This window comes from Artibeus jamaicensis, unplaced genomic scaffold (genome assembly GCF_021234435.1).
Source record: "Artibeus jamaicensis isolate MK-2021 breed Jamaican fruit bat unplaced genomic scaffold, CSHL_Jam_final contig_444, whole genome shotgun sequence".
Classification (NCBI taxonomy): domain Eukaryota; kingdom Metazoa; phylum Chordata; class Mammalia; order Chiroptera; family Phyllostomidae; genus Artibeus; species Artibeus jamaicensis.
The window spans coordinates 7,348,390-7,368,897 of NW_026521831.1; the positions used below are offsets into that span (position 1 = coordinate 7,348,390).

General features: G+C 52.6%; 1 protein-coding gene across 3 annotated transcripts; it reads left to right on the plus strand.

Moving 5' to 3' along the window:
- The first annotated feature begins 608 nt into the window (after positions 1 to 608).
- On the plus strand, positions 609 to 10,980 carry LOC119037858 (serpin A11). 3 transcript variants are annotated; one of them, XM_037130143.2, is made up of 5 exons: positions 609 to 732; positions 3,739 to 4,363; positions 6,588 to 6,861; positions 9,687 to 9,834; positions 10,644 to 10,980. In XM_037130143.2, the coding sequence occupies exons 2-5, from the start codon at positions 3,742 to 3,744 to the stop codon at positions 10,845 to 10,847; spliced, it is 1,248 nt and encodes a 415-aa protein (XP_036986038.2). In that variant the 5' UTR covers positions 609 to 732; positions 3,739 to 3,741; the 3' UTR covers positions 10,848 to 10,980. The 3 variants fall into 3 exon arrangements, with proteins under 3 accessions (XP_036986038.2, XP_036986040.2, XP_036986039.2); XM_037130145.2 differs by lacking the exon at positions 609 to 732 and adding an exon at positions 2,004 to 2,091; XM_037130144.2 differs by lacking the exon at positions 609 to 732 and adding an exon at positions 2,098 to 2,194.
- Positions 10,981 to 20,508: the final 9,528 nt, after the last annotated feature.

Below are 20,508 nucleotides of genomic sequence, written 5' to 3' on the forward strand. Positions count from 1 at the left end.
TTTATGGGGCTTTCAGTGTGGCCAGGGGGAAGGTTTCGCTCTATTTTTTGAATTTCTTCCCGTCTGCTTTCTGCACATGGACCATGGCTTGTTGGAAGTAATAGGAACGTACTAAATGGTGTGGAGGGAAGGGCTCTGGCGGGGGATGTGGCCTCACCACCCCCCACACCGCCCAGCCCCAGGGCCGCGAGGAAGTTACTTAACTTGGCAGAGCCTCCATTTCCCATCTGTAAAGTGGGAACGACTGTGCCTTTCTCACATTCTTTTTTCCCCGTTTTACTGAGAAGCGATCAACACGCATCGCTGCAGAAGTCAAAGGCGCACAGCACAGTGGTGCGGGCGATTCCTGCTCTGTGACGGTGGCCGCAGCAGGGCCGGTTCACATCTCACACTGCTATCGCCAGGGGGTCCTTCAGGAAGGCTGCCAGCAATACACGAAGCACCCAAGGATGGACAGCAGCCACGCCACGACCCCTGCCCTCAGCACTGAGTCAGGAGCTGTTCAAACCTGGCTGGGGGCAGAGTCACAGCTCACCGAGTGCAGGGCAGGCAGGCGGGGCAGGCACTAAAAAAAAACAGGTCCCTTCCTGTTTGCTGTGCGTCGTCTGCAGACCATTCCCGGAATTGACCTGACAAATATTGACTGGGCTGCTGCGGTCTTCAACATCGTTCTCCTATGGGTCGGAGGTGATGGGGTGCTGAAGACCGTGGCCCGAGCCCAGGATCCTCGTGGTAAGTACCCACGTACGCCAGGACAAAGGCAGGCATGGCAGCTGCCTGCCACGCGCTCTCTCTCTCCACCCCTCTCTCCCCCTCCTCTCTCCTCCTCCCCTCTCTGGCTTGGGCAGCAGGGATGGGAGAACCGGGTCCCCTACAGGAAAAATGACATGATGCACCGCTTCCAGGGCTAGCAGTAGGAACTTGGGGTTGTACCTAACCTTGTACAAAAGAAACTTTGTGTTCAAAAATTGGGGGAGAGAAACTTCCAGTATTCCTGGCAGTAGACAAGAAAACAGAACAACACAACCCAAAGCAAAAGGACAACACTGTAGCAAACCCGCTAGAACCTCCGCCACACGGAAAGGTCCATCGGAGCCCCGGTCTGGACTTGGATCGTGCTCCCGCCTCTGAACGGTTCCTCCGAATGTACGAGGGGACCATCAGGCCTTGTCTTAAGGTTTCTCATAAGGATTTAGCTAAATGACATGGAGCGAGTCTTTCTCAACAGGTGGCACGTGGGCAGGACCATTTTCATCACCTAAGTCTGTTCGGCACTTCCAGAGCTTTCTCTCTGCCGCTCAACTCCAAGAGCACGTCCTTCTCCCATCTCCCCCTGCAAGTTAGAGTATCTCTGGCTGCGGGCCAGCGATAAGACAGACCTAATACCCCCACCACAAAATATACAATGAATGGGAACATTACAGCCATTAACGGAGTTCTTAATTTCCCTCTGGGATCTTTGCAGAAGAGGAATAAAGAAATGGGATAGAATCCCACCCAGCCTCGGGAGAAAGGGGGGAGCACTGGCACTGCAATGCTCCCTGTGCAGAGGGCGGGGGGGGGCCCACACATTGCAGGGTTTGTAATCCTCCTGCCCAGAGCAGGCATCATCATTGCATTTTGAAATGGGGGCAGGGCAGCTGGTGGAGGCAGAGCCTTGCTTCAAGCCCCAGCCCCCTGCTCACAGGTCAGCCCTCTTTGGACAGGGTCCTCCAGCAAGCCTGGGAGCACTCGGTGCACAGTAGTCAGAGAATGGTGGGGAGCTCAATGGCCCAAAAGTAGTAAACTGGAAGTAGTTCTGTCCTAGTCATATGTCTTATGCTCCCCAGAGGCAGACCAGTTTTTAAACTGCTCTACCTCTTCCCAATCCCCCCTCCAAAGAAAGTCCAAGGTGAACAGAAAGGTCGCTGAGCGAGCCCACAGCAAACCGTGTCGAGGCCGGCGGGACGTGGCCTCGGGAAAACACCTGCGGTACTTTGACCAGAAAATGAGTTTCAACATAACTGAGAGTGAGGTTTCAGTGACCCTCCTAACAGCCGGCCTTCAGGGCCTGGTGGCGGACTCAGAGCCCCGGGCTCCTGCAGAGACACGGTCTGTCCCTCTCTTTCGTGCTGTTTGTGACTGGTCCAGAGGCTGCTGGTCTGAGCAAAGGGTGCTGATTAGGACACAAACGTTATCAGGACAGGCGAACCCGGTGGGTGGTCAGCAGTGAACAGCCACTGCGGGATGGGACAGAGGGGCTGTCATTCCTGAAGGGAGCAGGGGACCATACTCTCCTTACTGGGGACATCGCGGTGTAGGCGTGCGAGAGGCAGCGTGTGCCCTCTGAGCACGGGGGGATGGGGGGGCTGTGTGGGGACCCTGAGAGGGAAAGGGGCGCCAGAGAGGGGCGGGGCAAACAGAGACAGGTCTTTGTCTGCGCTGCGGCTTTACCTTGAGCTGAGCTGTGTCCTGGCCCAAAGCAAGGGGTGTCCTGCTCTGCACCCCTCGGACCCCCTCAGGGCAGAGCAAAGGCTCTCCCGGCGCATGCATGACTCAGAGCACAAGAGACACTGTCAGTTTGCTAGGGCCACCATGACATTGTGCCACAAACCAAATGGCTTCAACAACAGAAGTCTGTTGTCTCCTAGTCCTGGAGGCTGGAAGTCCAGGGTCAAGACATCGGCAGGGCTGTCCCTTCTGAGGGGGAGGGAGAACCTGGTCCAGGCCGCTGCCCGAGCTGGCCGTTCGCTGGGATCTTTGGCTTCTGTGGCTCCTAGATGTCTGCCTCCCTCTCACATGGTGTTCTCCTGAGTGCGTGTCTCTGTCCACTGTCCCCTTTTTATAAGGACGCTGGTCCTATCAGATCAGGGCCCATCTAATGACCTCAACTTAACTAATTCCATCCTTAGTCACCCCATTTCCAAACGAGATCACACTCTGAGATAAATGGGACTAGGACTTTGGTGTATGAACCTGGGGTGGGAGAGGCACAACTTGACCCCTAATAGAAATCTTTCCCAACTGTCTACTCTAGTTACAATGCAGTTTAAACCAGTGCATGTGACAAGAGCTGGCGATGACAAGTCCCAAGGAAGCAGAGTTGACCGCTGGGCCCCACCCCTAGGTCCCATCCATCTCTGGCTGTGCCAACTCTTAGGGGTCACCCTCACCCCACAGGGTCCCGGGGACTGACCATCAGGGCCACACCCTGGCTTTGGGAGACCTGAATGCAGAGGTCGGGCCTCCCCCCCTGAGGGTCTGCCCCCCGAGCCACACACGTCACCCTCTCCCCTCCAACCCGCGAGGTCGTAGTTAGTGGCCACACCGAGGTACACAGGAGGCCCGGCCACGCTCACCGCCACAGGGCCCCGAATGCACGCTCTGGAGTTTCTCAGGTCATCCCAATTCTTGAAACTTAATGTGTGACTGACAGAATGACTGGAAAGAAGAAAGATAAAGGACAGGGAGGAAGGGAGGGCAGGAGGGATGCAGGAAAACCAGCCACGGAAGCTGTTTCCATAGCCCAGAGGCCTTTTCCCAGCAGCACCATATAGACCCAGCGATGTATAAGCAGATACAGGGCCGCCGCTCGGCCTGAAGCCCTGGGGGATGAGCCTGATTCTGGCCTGCTCACCCCCATGCACCCTCTGCAGGGCCCCTGGTGACACCCGTGGGAGACAGTCTGCATGTGAGGTTTGTTATGTAAGCAGTGGGGAGCCGCACTGTCATTTAGAGTGATGTTCAACATCTTTTCAGAGGATGGGACCAGCGTGGCTGTGGCTGCTGGGAGCAGGGATCCTGGCCTCTGCCCAGGGAGATACAAGTCCAGGGACGCCCCAAGCCCTCAGCGGCCCACTCCCAGAGCCAGCACCCGCCTACCACCGAGTCACACCCACCATCACCAGCTTCGCTCTGCGCTTGTATAGGCAGCTGGCAGCAGGAGCCCCGGGAAACGTCGTCTTCTCCCCGGTGAGCATCTCCACCACCCTGGCCCTGCTCTCCCTCGGGGTCCCCGCTGACACTTCGGCTCGGATCCTGGAAGGCCTGGGCTTCAACCTCACGGAGACTCCGCAGGCCAGCATCCACCAGGGCTTCCAGAGCCTCCTCCGCACCCTTGACCTGCCCAGTCCCAAACTGGAACTGAAGGTGGGCAATTCCCTGTTCCTGGACAAGCAGCTGAAACCTCAGCAGCACTTTTTGGACGAGGTCAGGGAGCAGTACGGAGCTCTGGCTTTTTCCACCGACTTCACGGATTCTGCGGCGGCCAGGAGGCACATCAACGACTATGTGAGAAAGCAAACCTACGGCCAGGTGGCCGACGGCCTCCAGGGGCTCAGCGAAGACACGCTGGTGGTTCTCCTGAACTACATCTTCTTCAAAGGTGCGTGCAGCCCGGGCGAAGTCACCGTCCCCTCTCTCGCCCTCAGCCCTGCCCCAGAAAGGCCCTGTCTTCAGTCTCACAGCTGTTTCCTGGGGCAGTCACCCCTTGATAGTTAAATAATGTCCTTATACCACGGCCTTGTGACTGATCAATATTTGGTTTTAATACTCACTCTCACTTCTGTATTAATAGTTCAATTTTAGAAAAATACTTCATTTTTTACATTGCTATCTATTTCAAACAGACAGAAATATACAAAGAATAATATAAAACCACCATACCCAAATTCAATTTCTTTTTAATGCCCCCCGGGTCCCCTTTCCTTGCTTCCACCCCTCCCCAGAGTCACGCTCTGTCCACGGGCCAGTGCACCTCCTAGTCATCTGGGCGCGCCCGCCGTTAGCCCAGTAAGTGTGCATGCGGAATCATGCACACTCGGTGTGTTGTGAAATTCTGCATGAGCACAGTCACACCATGTTACTGTCGGCATTGATGTCTCAGGGTCCTCACCGCAGCTCAATTTATGCGGACCGGTTGCTTTGACTGTTGCATTGAACATGTCACACTTTAGGGTCCATTTTATTCACTTTGGTCATTTCCTGAATTATATTGAAGTTCATACTTCATTCAGGTTTTTTTGTTTAGTTTTTATCTTTTTTCCTATTTCAGGTCCCATCTAGGATCTACATCACATGTAGCTGTCAGGTCAATTTAGGCTCCTTTGGCTGGGACAGTGTCTCAGACTTTCCTTGCTCTTAATGACCTTGACCCCTGGGAGGAGTGCTGGCCAGTAGTCTGTAGAAGACCCCTCAGCTGGGACTTGTCTGATGTTGCCCTGTGATTGAGGCTGGGGTGGGAGGGCTTCGGGGGGGTTCATGAGTCACCCACTGTTTTCCGCCCTGAGCAGCTCACAGCCCCACTGTGCTGACTCAGTGGAAAGGCCACTACAGTTCCGCAGGGAAGCGACACTCCGCTTTGAGAAGGGACGGTGCCAAGGAGCTCTTCCAGAGACACTGACCCAGACCTGGGTGGGGCGGGAGGTGGACAGCTCCCCGAGGAGCAGGAGTCTAAGCTGGACCTGGGGAATGAGGCAGCACAGCTGTGGGAGGGGCAGGGGGGAGGTGGTCAGGCGGGAACGACGGCAGGTGTCAAAGCCGACGCTGGAGACACTCCCCGAACTCTCAGGGAACGGAACAGAAGTGCCGGGAGCTGCAACCATAAAGTGGAGAACCCGAGACTGTACCTGTGCGACCCCAGGACTACGGAACAGCTGGAAGCAGGGCAGTCGCATGATGACCTCTGCTTTCAGAAAGATCAGGCCGGCTACAGTTTGGAAGGTGGTTTGCAGGGAGTAAGGGCTGGAGAGCAGGGACAAGCTAGGCGGCTCTGGAGACAGAATCCGCAGGGCTCTGTCACAGGCTGGGTGTGGGCAGGAGGCACAGGCTCAGACAGGCCCCTCCCCCACCACCAAGACCAGTGCTTTCAAGAGGCCAAGTCAGGACGGGCTGTGGCTGGAGACTAAGTAGAGTAAAGATACCACACCAATGAACAAGACTGTGGCCACCAAACCCTGCATTCCTAACTAGGCCTCAGTGGGCTTTTGCATTATACATTACATTTTATTAACTAAAATCTTTCTTTTTTTCTAGTTTGAATATTGGGTAGTTGGGAGGTAGAGAGTAGCCCTCCAACTCTGCGTTGAAGGTCACTGCTCTGCAGAGGCAGCTGGGCAGAGACGGGCCGACTCAGTGTCTGCAAAGACCTGAGGGTGGAGCCCGAGTCAGGTCATCCCCGCTCTGCCGAGAAAGGCTCTGTGAGAGGAGAGTGTTTGCAGAAACTCACAGGGACTCAACTTCTCGTCTCAGACATGGAGGGTGTGACGCTTGTTTACTACTAATTTTGATGGAGGTATAAAGAGATAATGCCTTGTACATAGAAGGTGCTTAGTAGATTAGATGGAAATACTACCTTTGCAGCCCTTGAAGGCTAAGTTGCTCTGACCTGGAATAAAATCATAGGCCATTAGAGCCCAGGTTCTGGGGACTTGCTCCGGTGGCTGAACCGAACCTAAATCTGGCCTCCGATTCTGTGTCTGTGCTGCTTCTGCGCCTCAGACTTACAGACCCCAGAGGAAGTCACCAAAGCAGTGTGGCTCGGAGTGCGTCAGCCCGGAGTTGCTCTCTTGGAGTGTGTTCTCATGGTCGTCTGGGCTTTGTGTCCTCAGCCAAGTGGAAGCATCCTTTCCATCGCTACCAGACCCCGAAGCAAAAGAGCTTCTTTGTGAACGAGAGGACCCCTCTCCGCACCCCCCTGATGCACCAGAAGGAAATGCACAGGTTCCTGTACGACCCGGAGATGGCCTGCACCGTCCTCCAGATAGAGTACAGCGGGAACGCGCTGGCCCTGCTGGTCCTCCCTGACCCGGGGAAGATGGAGCAGGTGGAGGCCACGCTGCAGCCCAAGACCCTGAGAAAATGGGGCCAGCTGCTCCGGCCCAGGTAAGGGGCAAGGCAGGAGGACTCTGGCCAGCCTCGTTCAAGAACCCCAGCAGTTCTTAATCCACTCCAATTGCAAGAGTCCAACCCCTCGGTTAGGCTGACCAGCTATGATCTTGGGCCACTTTTGTACCTTTGGGCCTTAGATTTCCTCCCTCCACTGTAAACGGAGGTTGTGACGACTGCCACATTGGGCCATTTGGGGGACTGGTCGAGTGAATGTACATGGAGCGTGGGCAGGGCTACCTGTGTGAGAAGGAAGAAATCACCATGGCCCTCTCGGCATCTTCTGCCCAGCCTCCTTTCCTCTGGCTGCTCCCTTTGTCCACACCGTAATGTACCCCCAGAAGGCAGTTAAGTGTGGCCAGAAAATCAGGTCAAGGGCAGTTATTAAGAATAATCACGACTCCCACAAACCAGTGTGTATTTCCAAAATCACATCTTTTTTTCTTTTTTTAAGATTTTATTTATTTACTTAATTTTTTAGAGAGGGGAAGGGAGCAAGAAAGAGTGGGAGAGAAACATCTATATGTGGTTGCCTCTAGGGCTCCCCCTCCCAGGGACCCAGGCATGTGCCCTGACTGGGAATCAAACCGGCAACCCTCTGATTCACAGACCAGCATTCAATCCACTGAGCCACACCAGCCAGGGCTAAAAGTGCACCTTTTTTTCAATTAAAACATTTCTTGAAGCAATTAAAAAGAACGGCACTGTGGAATCAAAGCTCCCATCTGATGGGATCGCAGTCCTAACCTTTCTTTCTCTCACCTGCTTTCAGTCTGTGGTTTTCTCTCATGGTTTCAGTATATTCCACTTTGCCTAGATCCCCTTTCATAAGCCAGCTCCTTCTTGGGGGTGTATCTTCCTTTATGGGGCGTCCCAGGATGAAATCGGGCCTTGAGTTCTAATGACCTCTTGCTGCATAACAAACCCCCAGAACAGAATAGCTTGGCCACAGCATCTGTTCCCTCTCTTGATTCGGTGAGCAGACCAGCCTAGCTGGGCAGTTCTGATGGGGCGGGGTCTCCCCTGTGCCCGAGTCAGGTGATGGCTGGGCAGGGGCATGAAGTCCCCCCCACTTGATGTCTGATGCCTGGGCTGGTGGCAGCCACAGCTGAGGCCTGAGCAGGCATCTGTCTCCACGCAGTGTCTCCACGGAGCCCATATTCTTCCACACAGTGACTCAGCATCGCTCATACAGTCACACGGCAGCGCAGGGCTCCCAGGACTGGTCCAAAGGACAGGAGGTGAAAACCGCTGCTCTCTCATGGCCTCGGCTTGCAAATATCCCTTTGGCCATGTCCCTTTGGTCAGGGCAGTCACAGAACCCACCCAAATTTGAGAAGAGGAGGGCAAAGCAAACTCTGATGGTCACTGCTAACATGTGTTTGTGTTCGGGCAGAGAGATTCAAGTGCTACATAAGAGACACAGGTCAAGATCGGAGACCAGGATCTAAGGAAGTTTCCCTGTTGCCTGTGAATCTACATAGCTCTGGTCAATTTCTGATTCGAACCCTGTGGTCTCAGGCTTCCTTGGGGTGAGCCTGCCCCTCCCACCTCTCATGAGGAAGTATTATAGAACCTTCTAGACCAATACATTTTCCTCCAGGAAGGGTCTGTTTTGACCTCTTACTTTCAAGAATCGAAACCAACCCAAGTTACTTTTCTAAACCTCAGATGTTTCTCATGCCAGAATTTTAATATAATAGCAGTGTTTTAATGGGACTTCAGACATGAAAAGCTCAGACCCCCAGGTCTCCCTCCCTCCATTCCGCTGTGAGGAAGGTCAGCCTGGGGAGGTCACGCTTCCTGGTAGACGTCCATTCTCCGCTCGCACTCGTCGGACACCTACTGTGTTGGGCTGCCCACCGATCCCCTTCTGCTAGACTCTGCTCCACAGCCCCTCCAGGGCGGGGCCTGCCCTCCAAGGGCTGCCAGTTCTCCACCTCCGTTTCCTCCTCTTCACAGTTCGACCCCCACTTTAAATGACCCCCACTGCGCTTAGGCATCTAGGCCCTCATACCGCTCCCAGGGGTTAAACCGAGAATGATTCTCTAACCTGAACTGAGGTCTCTAAGCTGAATTCCTTAGAGGCAGAAGTTTCCCCGCTGGTTATTAACTAGCCAAGCTTCCAGATGTCCTACTAACTGTCAAACAATAAGTAAAAAGAACAATCCCCACAAGAAAAAGACAGATTTGCTCTGTGTCAGAAGAAACTTGTGAATTGAACCCAGGAAATGGGTGCTCTGATGGTCAAGGCACACCGGGACCAGGAGAGGGTTATTCTAGCCGTTCGTGCCCCGTCTCTCGTCAGCTCCCCGAGGCTCGGACAGGTAAGAGATGGTAGTAGCTCATATGAGGGGTGGCCAGTGGATGGATTTAGGACAGAGCTAGTAGCTAGGCCAATGAACTTGCCAATGAGTCTGACGTGGAGGTAGGACAACGGTAGCAATATTTACCCCATGTGGTGCCACATGTATTCAGTCAGGGACACTCTGTAAAATCCCTAGCCCAGGGCTGGGCATCTAGAAACCCTCCCTTGATGTGCCCAAGATGAAGACAGAATGGCTGGCCAGGGGTCTTCTCAGTTCCAGACACAAGAAATTGGAAGGGGTCTCTAAAGGGGTCATGAGAGGTCTGTAAAGTCTGGACACAAGGGGTTTCAGAATGTTCGGGCTGTGGAATATTCTGGCAGAGCAGGCAGTGTCATGGGAAGACAGGTTCCCCTCACTCTGGGGAACCCCTCTTCCATAGAAGCTCACGCCACCAGCGCCAATGGCAGGAGCGTGGGTAATGGGACAGCGGCCCTTCTCTGTCTGGCTCCCCAGCCTGCTCGACTTGCACCTGCCAAGGTTTGCCATCTCTGGAACGTACAACCTGGAAGAAATCCTTTCCCACATCGGTCTCACTGACATATTCAAGCTAGAAGCTGACTTATCAGGAGTCGCTGGCCAGCCCAACATAACCATGTCCAGGGTAAGCTGGTGGACAAGGTATGAGAGTGGGAGCTGTCCTTTCTCCTTTGACATGAAGTACATATTTCAAAGTCAAGTCCCCCTCTCTTTGTCCTATTCTGGGTCTTCAGTACCATAGTCATTAAGGCTCCTTTTCATGGGCAGCACCCTTTCCCCTTCTCTCTGTATTCTTCAGAGTGAGGACAGAGTCCTGAACAGAGCAGACGACTCTCTGGGGTCATCTGCAAAGCCACGCATCCCCAGGTGTGGGCCCAGCTTCGTCTTTATTCCTTGCACTTCTTCCTAGAACAGGCAGTGAACCTCCACCTGCCTGGGTGATGGCTACGGAGATTAGAGGGCACCACAGACAGTGGTCCCCTGAGCTCATCTCAAAGGTGGATGGAGGCTGAGCCCGACATTCTAGGGAGAAGACTGAGGCTTAGAGAGAGGGAGTGTAGCTCGCAGTGGAAAGCGCATTGGGCCTGCGCCACATGCACCCAGGGCTTGAGAAACATCCCTAAAGGTTGCTGCTGAGTTTCTGCAGCCTGGTGGGAGCTCAGCAGCCCTCAGCCCCACTGCAGCTCACCTGTCCCGGGGCCCCATTCCCATCATGGAGCAAACGTACCTTCAGGGTGGGCCCCCAAACAGGACAGAGGAGGAAGGATGGGGAGAGGAGAAAGATAACACCGAGGCTGGAGGCGCTTCCTTGGAAGGCGGGGCCTTGCAGCCTGAATGGGGAGACGCTGGCCCCTCTCCTTGGCGCCGCACAACATGGAATCTGACCCTTGCTGAAGTGTCCTGAGCCATCTCTGCCCTCTCTTCTCCTTCTAGGTGTCACACAAAGCAGCAATGGGCATGAGCGAGCGGGGAACCAAGGCAGGGGCTGCCTCGGGCCTCCTGTCCCGGCCGCAGGCTCTGAACAGGACATCGGCCCCACAGGCCCATTTCAACAGGCCTTTCCTGGTGCTGCTGTGGGAGGTGGCCACCCACAGCCTGCTCTTCCTGGGAAAAGTCGCCAACCCGGCTGCAGGGTGACACGTGGGAGGCCCAGGGCTGTCTCTCTCCCTGGCCAAACAGAAAGGCCAGCACCAGCCCGCACTGAGGGCTGATGTGAGGACCAGTTCATTGGGGCAACGATCCTAAATAAAGTTGACCTTGTGCTTGTGAACACTCAGAGCAATGCTTACAAAAAGTGGGGACTCCATTTTACCCACTCGCTCTACGATCTCCACGAATCTGGTCAGCTGGGGTCGGAGAGTTGAAAACGAGAATAGCTTCATGGTGTCACCTCCTGGGAGCTGGTCACTACCCCCACTGACATCGTGGGTCTCCCCTGGGTAAGGGTCCCAGGGAAAGGCACAAAGGACATCAGGAGAAAGAAGGGAGCCTCCCCCTTCACAGTGGCTAATGTCGGCTACACAGCAAAGTGAGGTCGTCCTGAAATGCCACTGTGCAGATGCCAGGGACTCCATGGCCTTGAGAGGAGAGGGGGCCAGGGAAGGAGCTCTGGACCACGCTCCGTGAAAAGAAGGGAGCGAGGATGGGCCGATGCACAGGTGGGCCGATCCCCCACATGGGAAATCACACCCCCGAGGGCAGCCCCAAGACCAAAGGAAGTGGGAAGGTCGACACGGCCAGGTGGCCATGGGCGCAGGCCAAACACTTGGTTAGTGGGGTGAACTGGGGGCAGAACTTGATTGCAATGGAGCATACGTCAGACGTCAGAAGTCCCACGCCCACAAGTGTGCTCCCTGCAGTCTTGAAGAGGCACCTCCCTGAAGCTAGTGGGGAAAACAAAGGATGTCACCTTGGTCGTATGTGCTATATTCCATGCATGTGACAATACCTGTCCCCACAATAAAGTCAGTGCCAGGAGCTAGAGGGTGGCTGTAGGTGGTGCATGTCTAGGAAGAAGTCATACCCCCAAAATGTCAGGGGTGTAACATCCCCTCTCCCAACACCCACTCCAAGCAGGTGAGACCTGAATTGGATCTTGAAAACCAGGTAGGACTTACATAAGGGGAAAGAGGTTAAGACGGACTGGGAGGGTGGGGAAGATGTGCTGTGGGCGAGGCCCCCAGGGAAAGAAAGAGAAAGGTGTGTTCTGATAAAGCGAAGACTAGTTTTGCAGCAAGAGCAAGTTCATGCAGGGTCCCAGCGGAAGGTAATGCTGGGGAGGCATCCAGGGGTAAACGGCTGGAGGATCTGCACACCAGGGTAGAGGCTGTGAACTTTGTCCTGTGGACAGTGGGGATTATCTGTAGGCTCGTGGGCAGATGGGGATGTGGACTAAGAGGTGACCAGCAAAACCACCCGACGGCTGGACATGGATAAGACCAGGTGGGTGGAGCCAGGGTGAGGAGCCAGCAGGGGGCACCACACTGGGCGGTCCACCCTGACCACGCGCCCCATTCCGGACCGTCCCACACCCCTTCCCCACCAGGCCACCCGCACACACGATCCCATACCCCAGCCAGCCCCCCTGGACCCCCTACAACCCATCCCTCACTGCTCTGCCTGATTATGGGGTCTGCGGACACCACGTTTCTTATTTGAACAAGTACTCACATTCGAGTGTGTGGACAGACATTACATGGGGCACACGTACTCCCTGCTCAACACGGATTTGTGAACACCTACTGAGTGTTGAACACCTACTGAGTGCTCAGTGCTGTTGTAGGCCGAGGCAACAGAACAGTGAACACGCAGACAAGGAGTTCCGCCCTCACGTGGCTCACACTCTAGTGGGGAAAGCAGGCAGTGCGCCGCACAGGTAAGTAGAACACTGTGCGGAGCAGTGGGGACGGGATCTCTGGACAAGACCACACCCACTGACAGTCCCCGTGACGCACTCACTGGACGGGGCAGCCGGACCCGCAGATGGAGGCCACGCGAGCCCTTGGCGGTGAGGCTGGATTTAAGATGCAGAGTACAATGTGTCCCTTTTCATTCCCTGTCCTCTCTTCTTTCCCCTCCAGGTGGCCAGTGGTCTAGAGATATTACTTCCCTATCTGCTCCGGCCCAGGCATGGTGACCAGAGAGCCACAGAGCAACCCCTCCAGCCTCTCCCTCTGTATCCAGCCTCTGCCTGCAGGACGGCGCTGTGCTGTGCGCACCGTGCACTTACTAGGGGCCGCACACCATCACAGGCATGGACAGACGGATCAACAAACAGCCAAAAATCATGAGAAATGGTTTCTGCTGTGCGTCCGTCTTACAGGCAGGAAAACTAGAGCAGAGCCTGGGTTCGAGCCCAAGGTGCTGGGCTCCTTAACCCCTGTGCTTAGCGTCCATGCCACGCCTCCTCCTTGGAGAAGAGCCGAGAGGCCATCTGTGCACACCCTCCTGGCGGCTACTCTGGCAAGGACCTGACCCTCAGTGGGAGACAGGGGCCAGGGGGGAGGAAAGCCCACAGCAGGAGGGTTCGGGGAAGACTTCGCAGGAATGAATGACCCGGAATCATGGGTGACAGCTGGTGATTTAAGAAGCACTCAGTGAGGGCAGAGACATGACCACTGACCTACTTACTGACTGCCTGAGACAGCGACCGGCACAGAATAAGCAGCAAGACCCTGTTACGAACTTCATGCTGTGACGGGCGAGGGGGAGCAGAATTGACCAGCCAAAACACGCCTGTTGGAGGTATCGATTCTTTTAAGCTGGTTATTTCTACCTTTTTATTTTTTTAAGCCTTTCCTTTTTAAAAAATATTATTTATTTATTTATTTATTTAGAGAGAGAGAGGGAAAGGGAGGGAGAAAGAGAAGGAGAGAAACATCGATCAGTTGCCTCTAGCACCTTCGACCAGGGACCAGGCCCACAACCCAGGCTTGTGCCCCAACTGGGAATCAAACCAGTGACCTTTCGGTCCACGAGATGACATCCAACCCACTGAGCCACACGAGTTAGGGCAAGCTGGTTATTGTTAAGAAACAAAAGACTCAGAAGCAGACTCTGGCCCTCCCCTTACCTGCCTGAAGGAACCCAGACAGGAAAACAGAGAAGACGAAGCCCGTTTGTTTGTGAGACTCCCTCTGTTTGGGGCGTATCGGCAACAATTTGTTCACACGTCTGCTCTTTCTCCCCTGCCTGTGAAGCACCTGCTTTCCCTTCGAGATCCCAGACCCCTGCCTCCCTCCCCTTGGTCCACAACAGTGCAGATGCCTCCACGCCTGCTTTGTCCCGAGTCCCACGTTCTTATGGAGCCCCCATATGTACGTATGTAATAAATTTGGTTATTTAAGTATATTTTATTGATTATGCTATTATGGTTGTCCCATTTTTTCTCCCCTTTATTCCCCTCCACCACTCTGTACCCTCCCTCTCAACAGCATCCACCCCCGCTCCCCAGCTTAGTTCATGTCCATGGGTCACACCTATAAGTTCTTTCAGCTTCTCCATTTCCTATACTATTCTTAACCTCCCCGTCTATTTTGCTCCTACCATTTATGTTTTTTAATCCCTGTACCTTTTGCCCTATTCTCTCCCCTCCCCACTGATAACCCTCCATGTGATCTCCATTTCTGTAATTCTGTTCATGTTCTAGTTGTTTGCTTAGTTTGCCCTTTTTGTTTTTGTTTTTTTGGTTCGGTTGTTGAGCATTGTGAGTTTGTGGTCATTTTGCTGTTGGTATTTTTTAATCTTCTCTTTCTTAGATAAGCCCCTTTAACATTTCATATACTAAGGGAAGGACTTGGTGATGATGAACTCCTTGAACTTGACCTTATCTGGGAAGCACTTTATCTGCCCTTCCATTTTAAATGAGAGCTTTGCTGGAGAGAGTAATCTTGGATGTAGGTCCTTGCCTTTCATGACTTTGAATACTTCTTTCCAGCCCCTTCTTGCTTGTAGGCTTTCTTTCAAGAAATCAGCTGAAAGTCTTATGGGAACTCCTTTGTAGGGAACTGTCTCCTTTTCTCTTGCTGCTTTTAAGATTCTCTCCTTATTTTTAATCTTGGGTAATTTAATTATGATGTGTCTTGGTGTGTTCCTCCTTGGAACCAATTTCTCTGGGACTCTCTGAGCTTCCTGGACTTCTCAGAAATGTATTTCCTTCACCAGATTGGGAAGTTTTCCTTCATTATTTTTTCAAGTAAGTTTTCCATTTTTTGCCCTTCCTCTTCTTCTGGCTCCCCTATGATTTGGATGTTGGAACATTTAAAGTTGCCCCAGAGATTCCTAAACCTCTCCTCATTTTTTTGAATTCCCGTTTCTTCATTCTGTTCTGGTTGAACGTTTAGTTCTTCCTTCTATTCCACATTGTTCATTTGAGTCCTGGTTTCCTTCCCTTCTCTGTTGGTTCCCTGTATATTTTCTTTATTTCACTTTGAATAACCTTCATTTCTTCCTCTATTTTGCATCTGTACTCAATAATTTCTGTGAGCATCTGGATTACCCATGTTCTGAACTCTGTATCTGACAGGCAGAGCCTTAGGTATTTGCCAGGTTGGGGCAACCCATGTCACTGCATTGTGGCACTGTGTGTGGGGGAGGGGTCTGAGAGGGAACAATGCCACTTGCTGAGCTCTTGGCCGGCTTTCAGTCACTTCCTCTGCTACCCACAAGCAAATTGAGTCCTTCCAGTGCTGATTCCCAGGTGGGTAGGTTTGTGTACATTTTAGGACCCCATGCGCTCCTTCAGTGAACTCTCCTGTGAGGCTGAGAGTTTCTCCTACCGCCTCAACCCCCACAGGTTTTTATAGTCAGAGTTTTTTTAGGCTTTAGTTCCCTACACCGGAACTCTGAGTTGTGGGGTCTGTCTCGCTCCTCAGCTGTTCCTTCCAGCTTATTCGCACCCAAATGTGGGACTTCCCAGTCTGCCAGGCGCCACCCTGACCACCTAGTCTGTCGCCTTGCCTTGTGTTCTCTCTGCCCCGGCTGCCTGTTTCTTGCTGCTCCTACCATTCTGGATGAATGTTCTCTTCTTTAATTCCTTGGTTGTCGGACTTTCACACAGTTCAATTTTCTTGCAATTCTGGTTGTTTTTTGTTTTTATTTTTGTTGTCCTTCTTTTGGTTGTACAAGGAAGCAAAACATATCTACCTACACCTCCATCTTGGCCAGAAGTCCAAATTTGGCTATTTTCTCCTGTTCATCTGCCTCACATCAGTTTGATTATTAGACCAGCCAGAAGAACTTAGAAGGGCAGATGAAAAATTCTTTTTCCTCCACTGCAGGGGAAAGTTATATCACATGGTGGACTTCTGAGGCAAGACTGAGACAGGGGAAGAAAGCGGCTGGTGACGGACACGTTGCACAGGCGCACACAGCGTGTGTGACAGCGTAGTGGGAGGGACCCTGACCTACACCGGGCTCTGCACACAGCACAGTTTCTCTTCCATCCTCCCTGCCCTCTCCTCGGGGGAACAGCTGAGGCAGAATTCAGACTCCAGTGAGCTCTGACCAGCTCCCACTGGCTGGGGAACTTTGGACACATTGCTTGATCCCTTTGTGCCTCAGTTCCTTCTGCAAAATGAAAAGTATGCAATGCATTTTAAAGAATGGCTGTGAAGGTCAAATGAGGTCATGAACGTGACATGTTAAGTGCCTGATATGCGGTCCGTGCTCAACGACCACTTTGTCCTCTCCACCCCATCAGCGTGGCTGCCCGAGCCATCAAGGCTGCCCTTTATTCTTGCAGAGCATAGCTCAGCTCTGGGGAGTGTCCCAATCCCAAGTGGCCGCTGGTGCAGATGTCAAATGTGACCTCTCCCAGTGAAACCATGTAGGTAGTGCTTCTTCAAAGCCCAAAGGTGTGGATAGAGAGGCTTCAGGCACCTTGCCCGGGAATGAAAGCCTTCATCTGGAGGACAAGACCATTCTTGTTGCAGGGACACTGACTGTGACACTGTGGCACCAAGAGGAAAGCTCTGGCCCGAGATGGGCTGAAACTGTGGAGGCAAATGGGTGGCAGCCTGGGGCTTCCCTCCACAAAAGCACCACTGTTTGTGATCCTCACCGTGTTGCTTCTCCCCTGCCTCCTCCAGCTCTCACTGACAATGGTCTGTGACTTAAGTAGGATTCTTCCCAACTCGACACTCCAGATATATTTACACTCACACACACCTTTTAACCTTCTAGAAGAACTTGACCTTGTTCACGGTAAATCAACAGCAACCTAAAATCTATTGTACATTTTTAAAGATCTTCTGGTGCTCCCTGCAGTGGCTCTTGAACCATCTCTGCAATTCCATCAAGTCCCAGACACACTTCTTTTGTCCCTGGAGGGCGGGTAACTTCGGCTTTGAGTGTTGGGACTAAGCCCCTGGTTAGGTACAACCTCCATGAACACACAGGACCCTGTGGCCAAAATATCACTGGGGCCCCTGGGGTCTGCCACCCACCTCAAGGTTCCATGTGCCCCACAGAGCCCGTGACAATTGCTGCAGAACTTCTGCTCCCTTCATTCCAGCCGGGAACAGCACTGCGGGCTCTAAACTCGTCCATGTAGGAGCGGGTCTGTTTCGAGACTCTATGGGCTGCTCTACTGAGCTATTTGTCTTTTCTCCTGTCGACACCACCCCGTCCTGATTAATGCAGCTTCATAATGAGTCTTGACCTTAAGTCGAATCCTCCAGCTTTGTTTTCGGAGGTCTCTGTTGGCTGGTTTTGTTTTGTTTGCTGTCCGTGTTTGTGTGGTGTGCGGCCCACACCCGTAGCCCAGGCTAAAGCAGCAGGGGCCTCTTTTCCTGTTTCAGCACCAGCCTTCCAGCCTCCCCGGCCCAGACCCTCCCACACTCACGGAAGCCCCGACTCCGGGATTAAATGTCTAGAAACCCTAAAAATACTCTAATACAAAAAGCCTTGCAGTGTCTCTGTTTTCACAGTCAAGAAAACAGATGGGTTCATCTGAAAACAACTTTTTTTTCCTCTCTATTCATGAAGGTTATTTTCATCAGGTAGAATTTCGGGCTGGCAGATGTTTACTCTCAGTGCTATGAAGATGTCTTCCCATTATAATTTGATTTTCACAGTTTGGGTTGAAGAGTTGTCTATGATTCTTAGTATTATACTTTCAAAGTAATGAATTTTTCCCCTCTAGGTGCTTAAAATTTTTCTCTTTCTTTTTGTCTTTCAATCATTTTTAAATGATGTTCCTAGTGCAGTTTTTCAGGTGTTAATTCTTCTTAGGGTTCATATAACTTCTTGAATAGGTGATCTGATGTCTGTTTTGAAAGTTTCTTAGACATTATCTCTTTAAAAATTGCTTCTATTCCAATCCTCTCTTCTTTTTCGGGAGCCACAATTACACATACATTAGGTGTTTCCCTCATGTTCTGTGTCTTATGTCCTTTTTTCAAAAAGATTGACTTTTAGAGAGAGGAAAAGAGAGGGAGAGAAACATCGATGTGAGAGAGAGGAACACCAGCTGGTTGCCTCTCATATACGCCCCGACCAGGAACTGAGGAGCCAGCAACCCAGGCAGGTGCCCGGAATTGAACCAGCCACCTTCCAGTTTTGCGGAACGACGCTCAACCCACTGGGCCACACCAGCCCGGGCTCCTGCCTTCTTTTCTGCATTTGCATTCTTGTTCCCTACCCCCACCCCCTGCCCCAGGCTTAATCAGGATGTTTTCTACTTCCACTTCCAACTCTTCAGCTGTGTCTGATGTGCTGTTAAGTGAACCCACTGAATTCTTGATTTGTTATTTTGACTTTTAGTACTAGGGTGTGACTTTGATTCTTTTTATAAATCTAGTTCTCTCTGCCTTCCCATCTATTTCACTATACACAACAATACGGTTATTTTTAAACCTGTGTTTGATAACTCCAGTATCTAGAATGCTGGGAATATCTAATATGCACTTTTTTCTCTAAGTTTTCAGTAACGTTTCCTGTTACTTGTATTCCCAGTCACTTTTTATTGAAAACCAGACAGTGTGTATTAAAAATTATGTAGCCTTGGAGATTTCCTCCCCCAAGAGGAGATCTGGCTTTCCTCTCCTGGGCAGGAGGAGCACGGAGCGACTCCCAGGACGCAGCGTGGGCTGGGTTTCGGCCCCCGAGACCTGGTTGGGTCGGCCCCGCCCTGTAAGGTAGCCTTTAGGGAGCCCCGCTTGAAAGCCTGGGCTGTCTTCCAGGCCTCCCACCCCCACTCGCATGTCCACACCCCAGTGTGTGTCTCCTGGGTACTGGGGGCCCACTCAAGTCTGTTCCTTCAGCAGCCAACTTCTGCCTGGCAGTTCAGTGTCTCAGCCCACACAGGCACCACTGACCGGAGAGGAAACGCCTTGACCAGAACTGCATGCAGAACTGTGGGTTCACGTCCTTGGGGTTACCTCTAGGCTCCTGGTCCCGCGGGTCCTCACTGCCTGCTGGTTCTGAACCTCATTTGTCCCTCCCCAGCCCTGTGGCACTGTGGGGGCTCCAGGTCGCGCTGTCGTCCCCTCTGTGAGCGGACTGGAAGTCAGCAGAGTGCCCGAGAGAGACGGCAGCAGCAGATTCAGCCTCATCTCAACACATTTCCCTTCTTCATCCTCAACTCATGCTTCCTTCCCTGGGCTCCAGTGCCTTCAACTATTGACACTGTGGATTTTATCCAGCATTTACCGTTTCCTTGAGGAAGAGTTAGACTGATACTGGCCTCTCTGTCATAGCCAGAAGCCAGAAAGATTCTTAATAAAGAGAACCCCAAGCCATGATGCCGTGTCAGCGTTGACAACCCCATGGGCCGATCCATTTTACGTGTCAACTTGACTAGGTGCCCAGCTATTTGGTGAGCACACATTTTTCTGAGCGTTTCTGTGAGGGTGTTTTGGATGAGAGTGACACTTAAACCAGGAGACTGAGCACAGCGGGTGGCCCTCCATAGTGCTGGGTGGGCCTCCCCCAATCAGTCCGGGGCCTGAAGAGAACCAAAGGCTGCCTTCCCTCCACTGGGGAAGAGCAGGTGCTCTCACCTGATGGCCTTCAACCTGGGACGTCAGCTCAACCTTACCTGGACTCCCCAGCCTCCATAATTACTTAAGTCAACTCCATACGATAGATCAGACATGGACATGGCCATGGACATGGACATAGGTATGGGAATGGGTATGGATACAGACATGGGTATGGTCATGGTCATGGACATGGGTGTGGATACGGACACAGATATGATCTCCTAGTGGTTCGGCTCCCCTGGTGAGCCCCCACACTCATCTGAACACCCCAGTGACAGCTCCATTGCTCAAGACGCCCCTGGGTAGTAAGGAATGTTGTCACATCTTCCCCAGATCTCTCGGTGTTGTAGAATAGGGTTTTTTTTCTTTTGCTCACTGACATATTAGAAAGCAGCGTGCTATTAAAACTGTAATAGGGCAAGGACCTGGCAACACCCACGAGTTTCCCAACATCAACGTCTGAACACGGAGCAAAAGGCAAAAGGAAAGCCATGCTTATTTTGTGCTGTTGCCTGTGGCCGTGAGCCAGCATCAGCACAAAGCCCTGGCCCACTGACGTATGCCTCAGACCCAAGGGACCTGTTTTGCCCAAACCAAACTCTGGAATATTGCTATTGAGATTTTTCAAGACAGAAAGCAAGGGGCAGGCGAGGGGCTGAGGGAGTGTGGGGCCGGGGCTACCTAGAGAGCAGACCAAAAGGGAATGCATTTGCCCCGTGCCCCATGCCTGGCTACCCGTGTGAGACAGAAGCCTCCCTCTGAAGTGGGAGGGAGGGATGACCACGCCTGACAGAAGGGCCCTGGCATGGACTCAC

Excerpts from the sequence above, each read along its gene's own strand:
- LOC119037858 (XM_037130143.2), top strand. The coding sequence starts at position 3,742 with ATGGGACCAGCGTGGCTGTGGCTGCTGGGAGCAGGGATCCTGGCCTCT. Across the intron at positions 6,862-9,686 it reads GGCCAGCTGCTCCGGCCCAG|CCTGCTCGACTTGCACCTGC; the intron begins GTAAGGGGCAAG and ends CTGGCTCCCCAG. Across the intron at positions 9,835-10,643 it reads CCAACATAACCATGTCCAGG|GTGTCACACAAAGCAGCAAT; the intron begins GTAAGCTGGTGG and ends TTCTCCTTCTAG.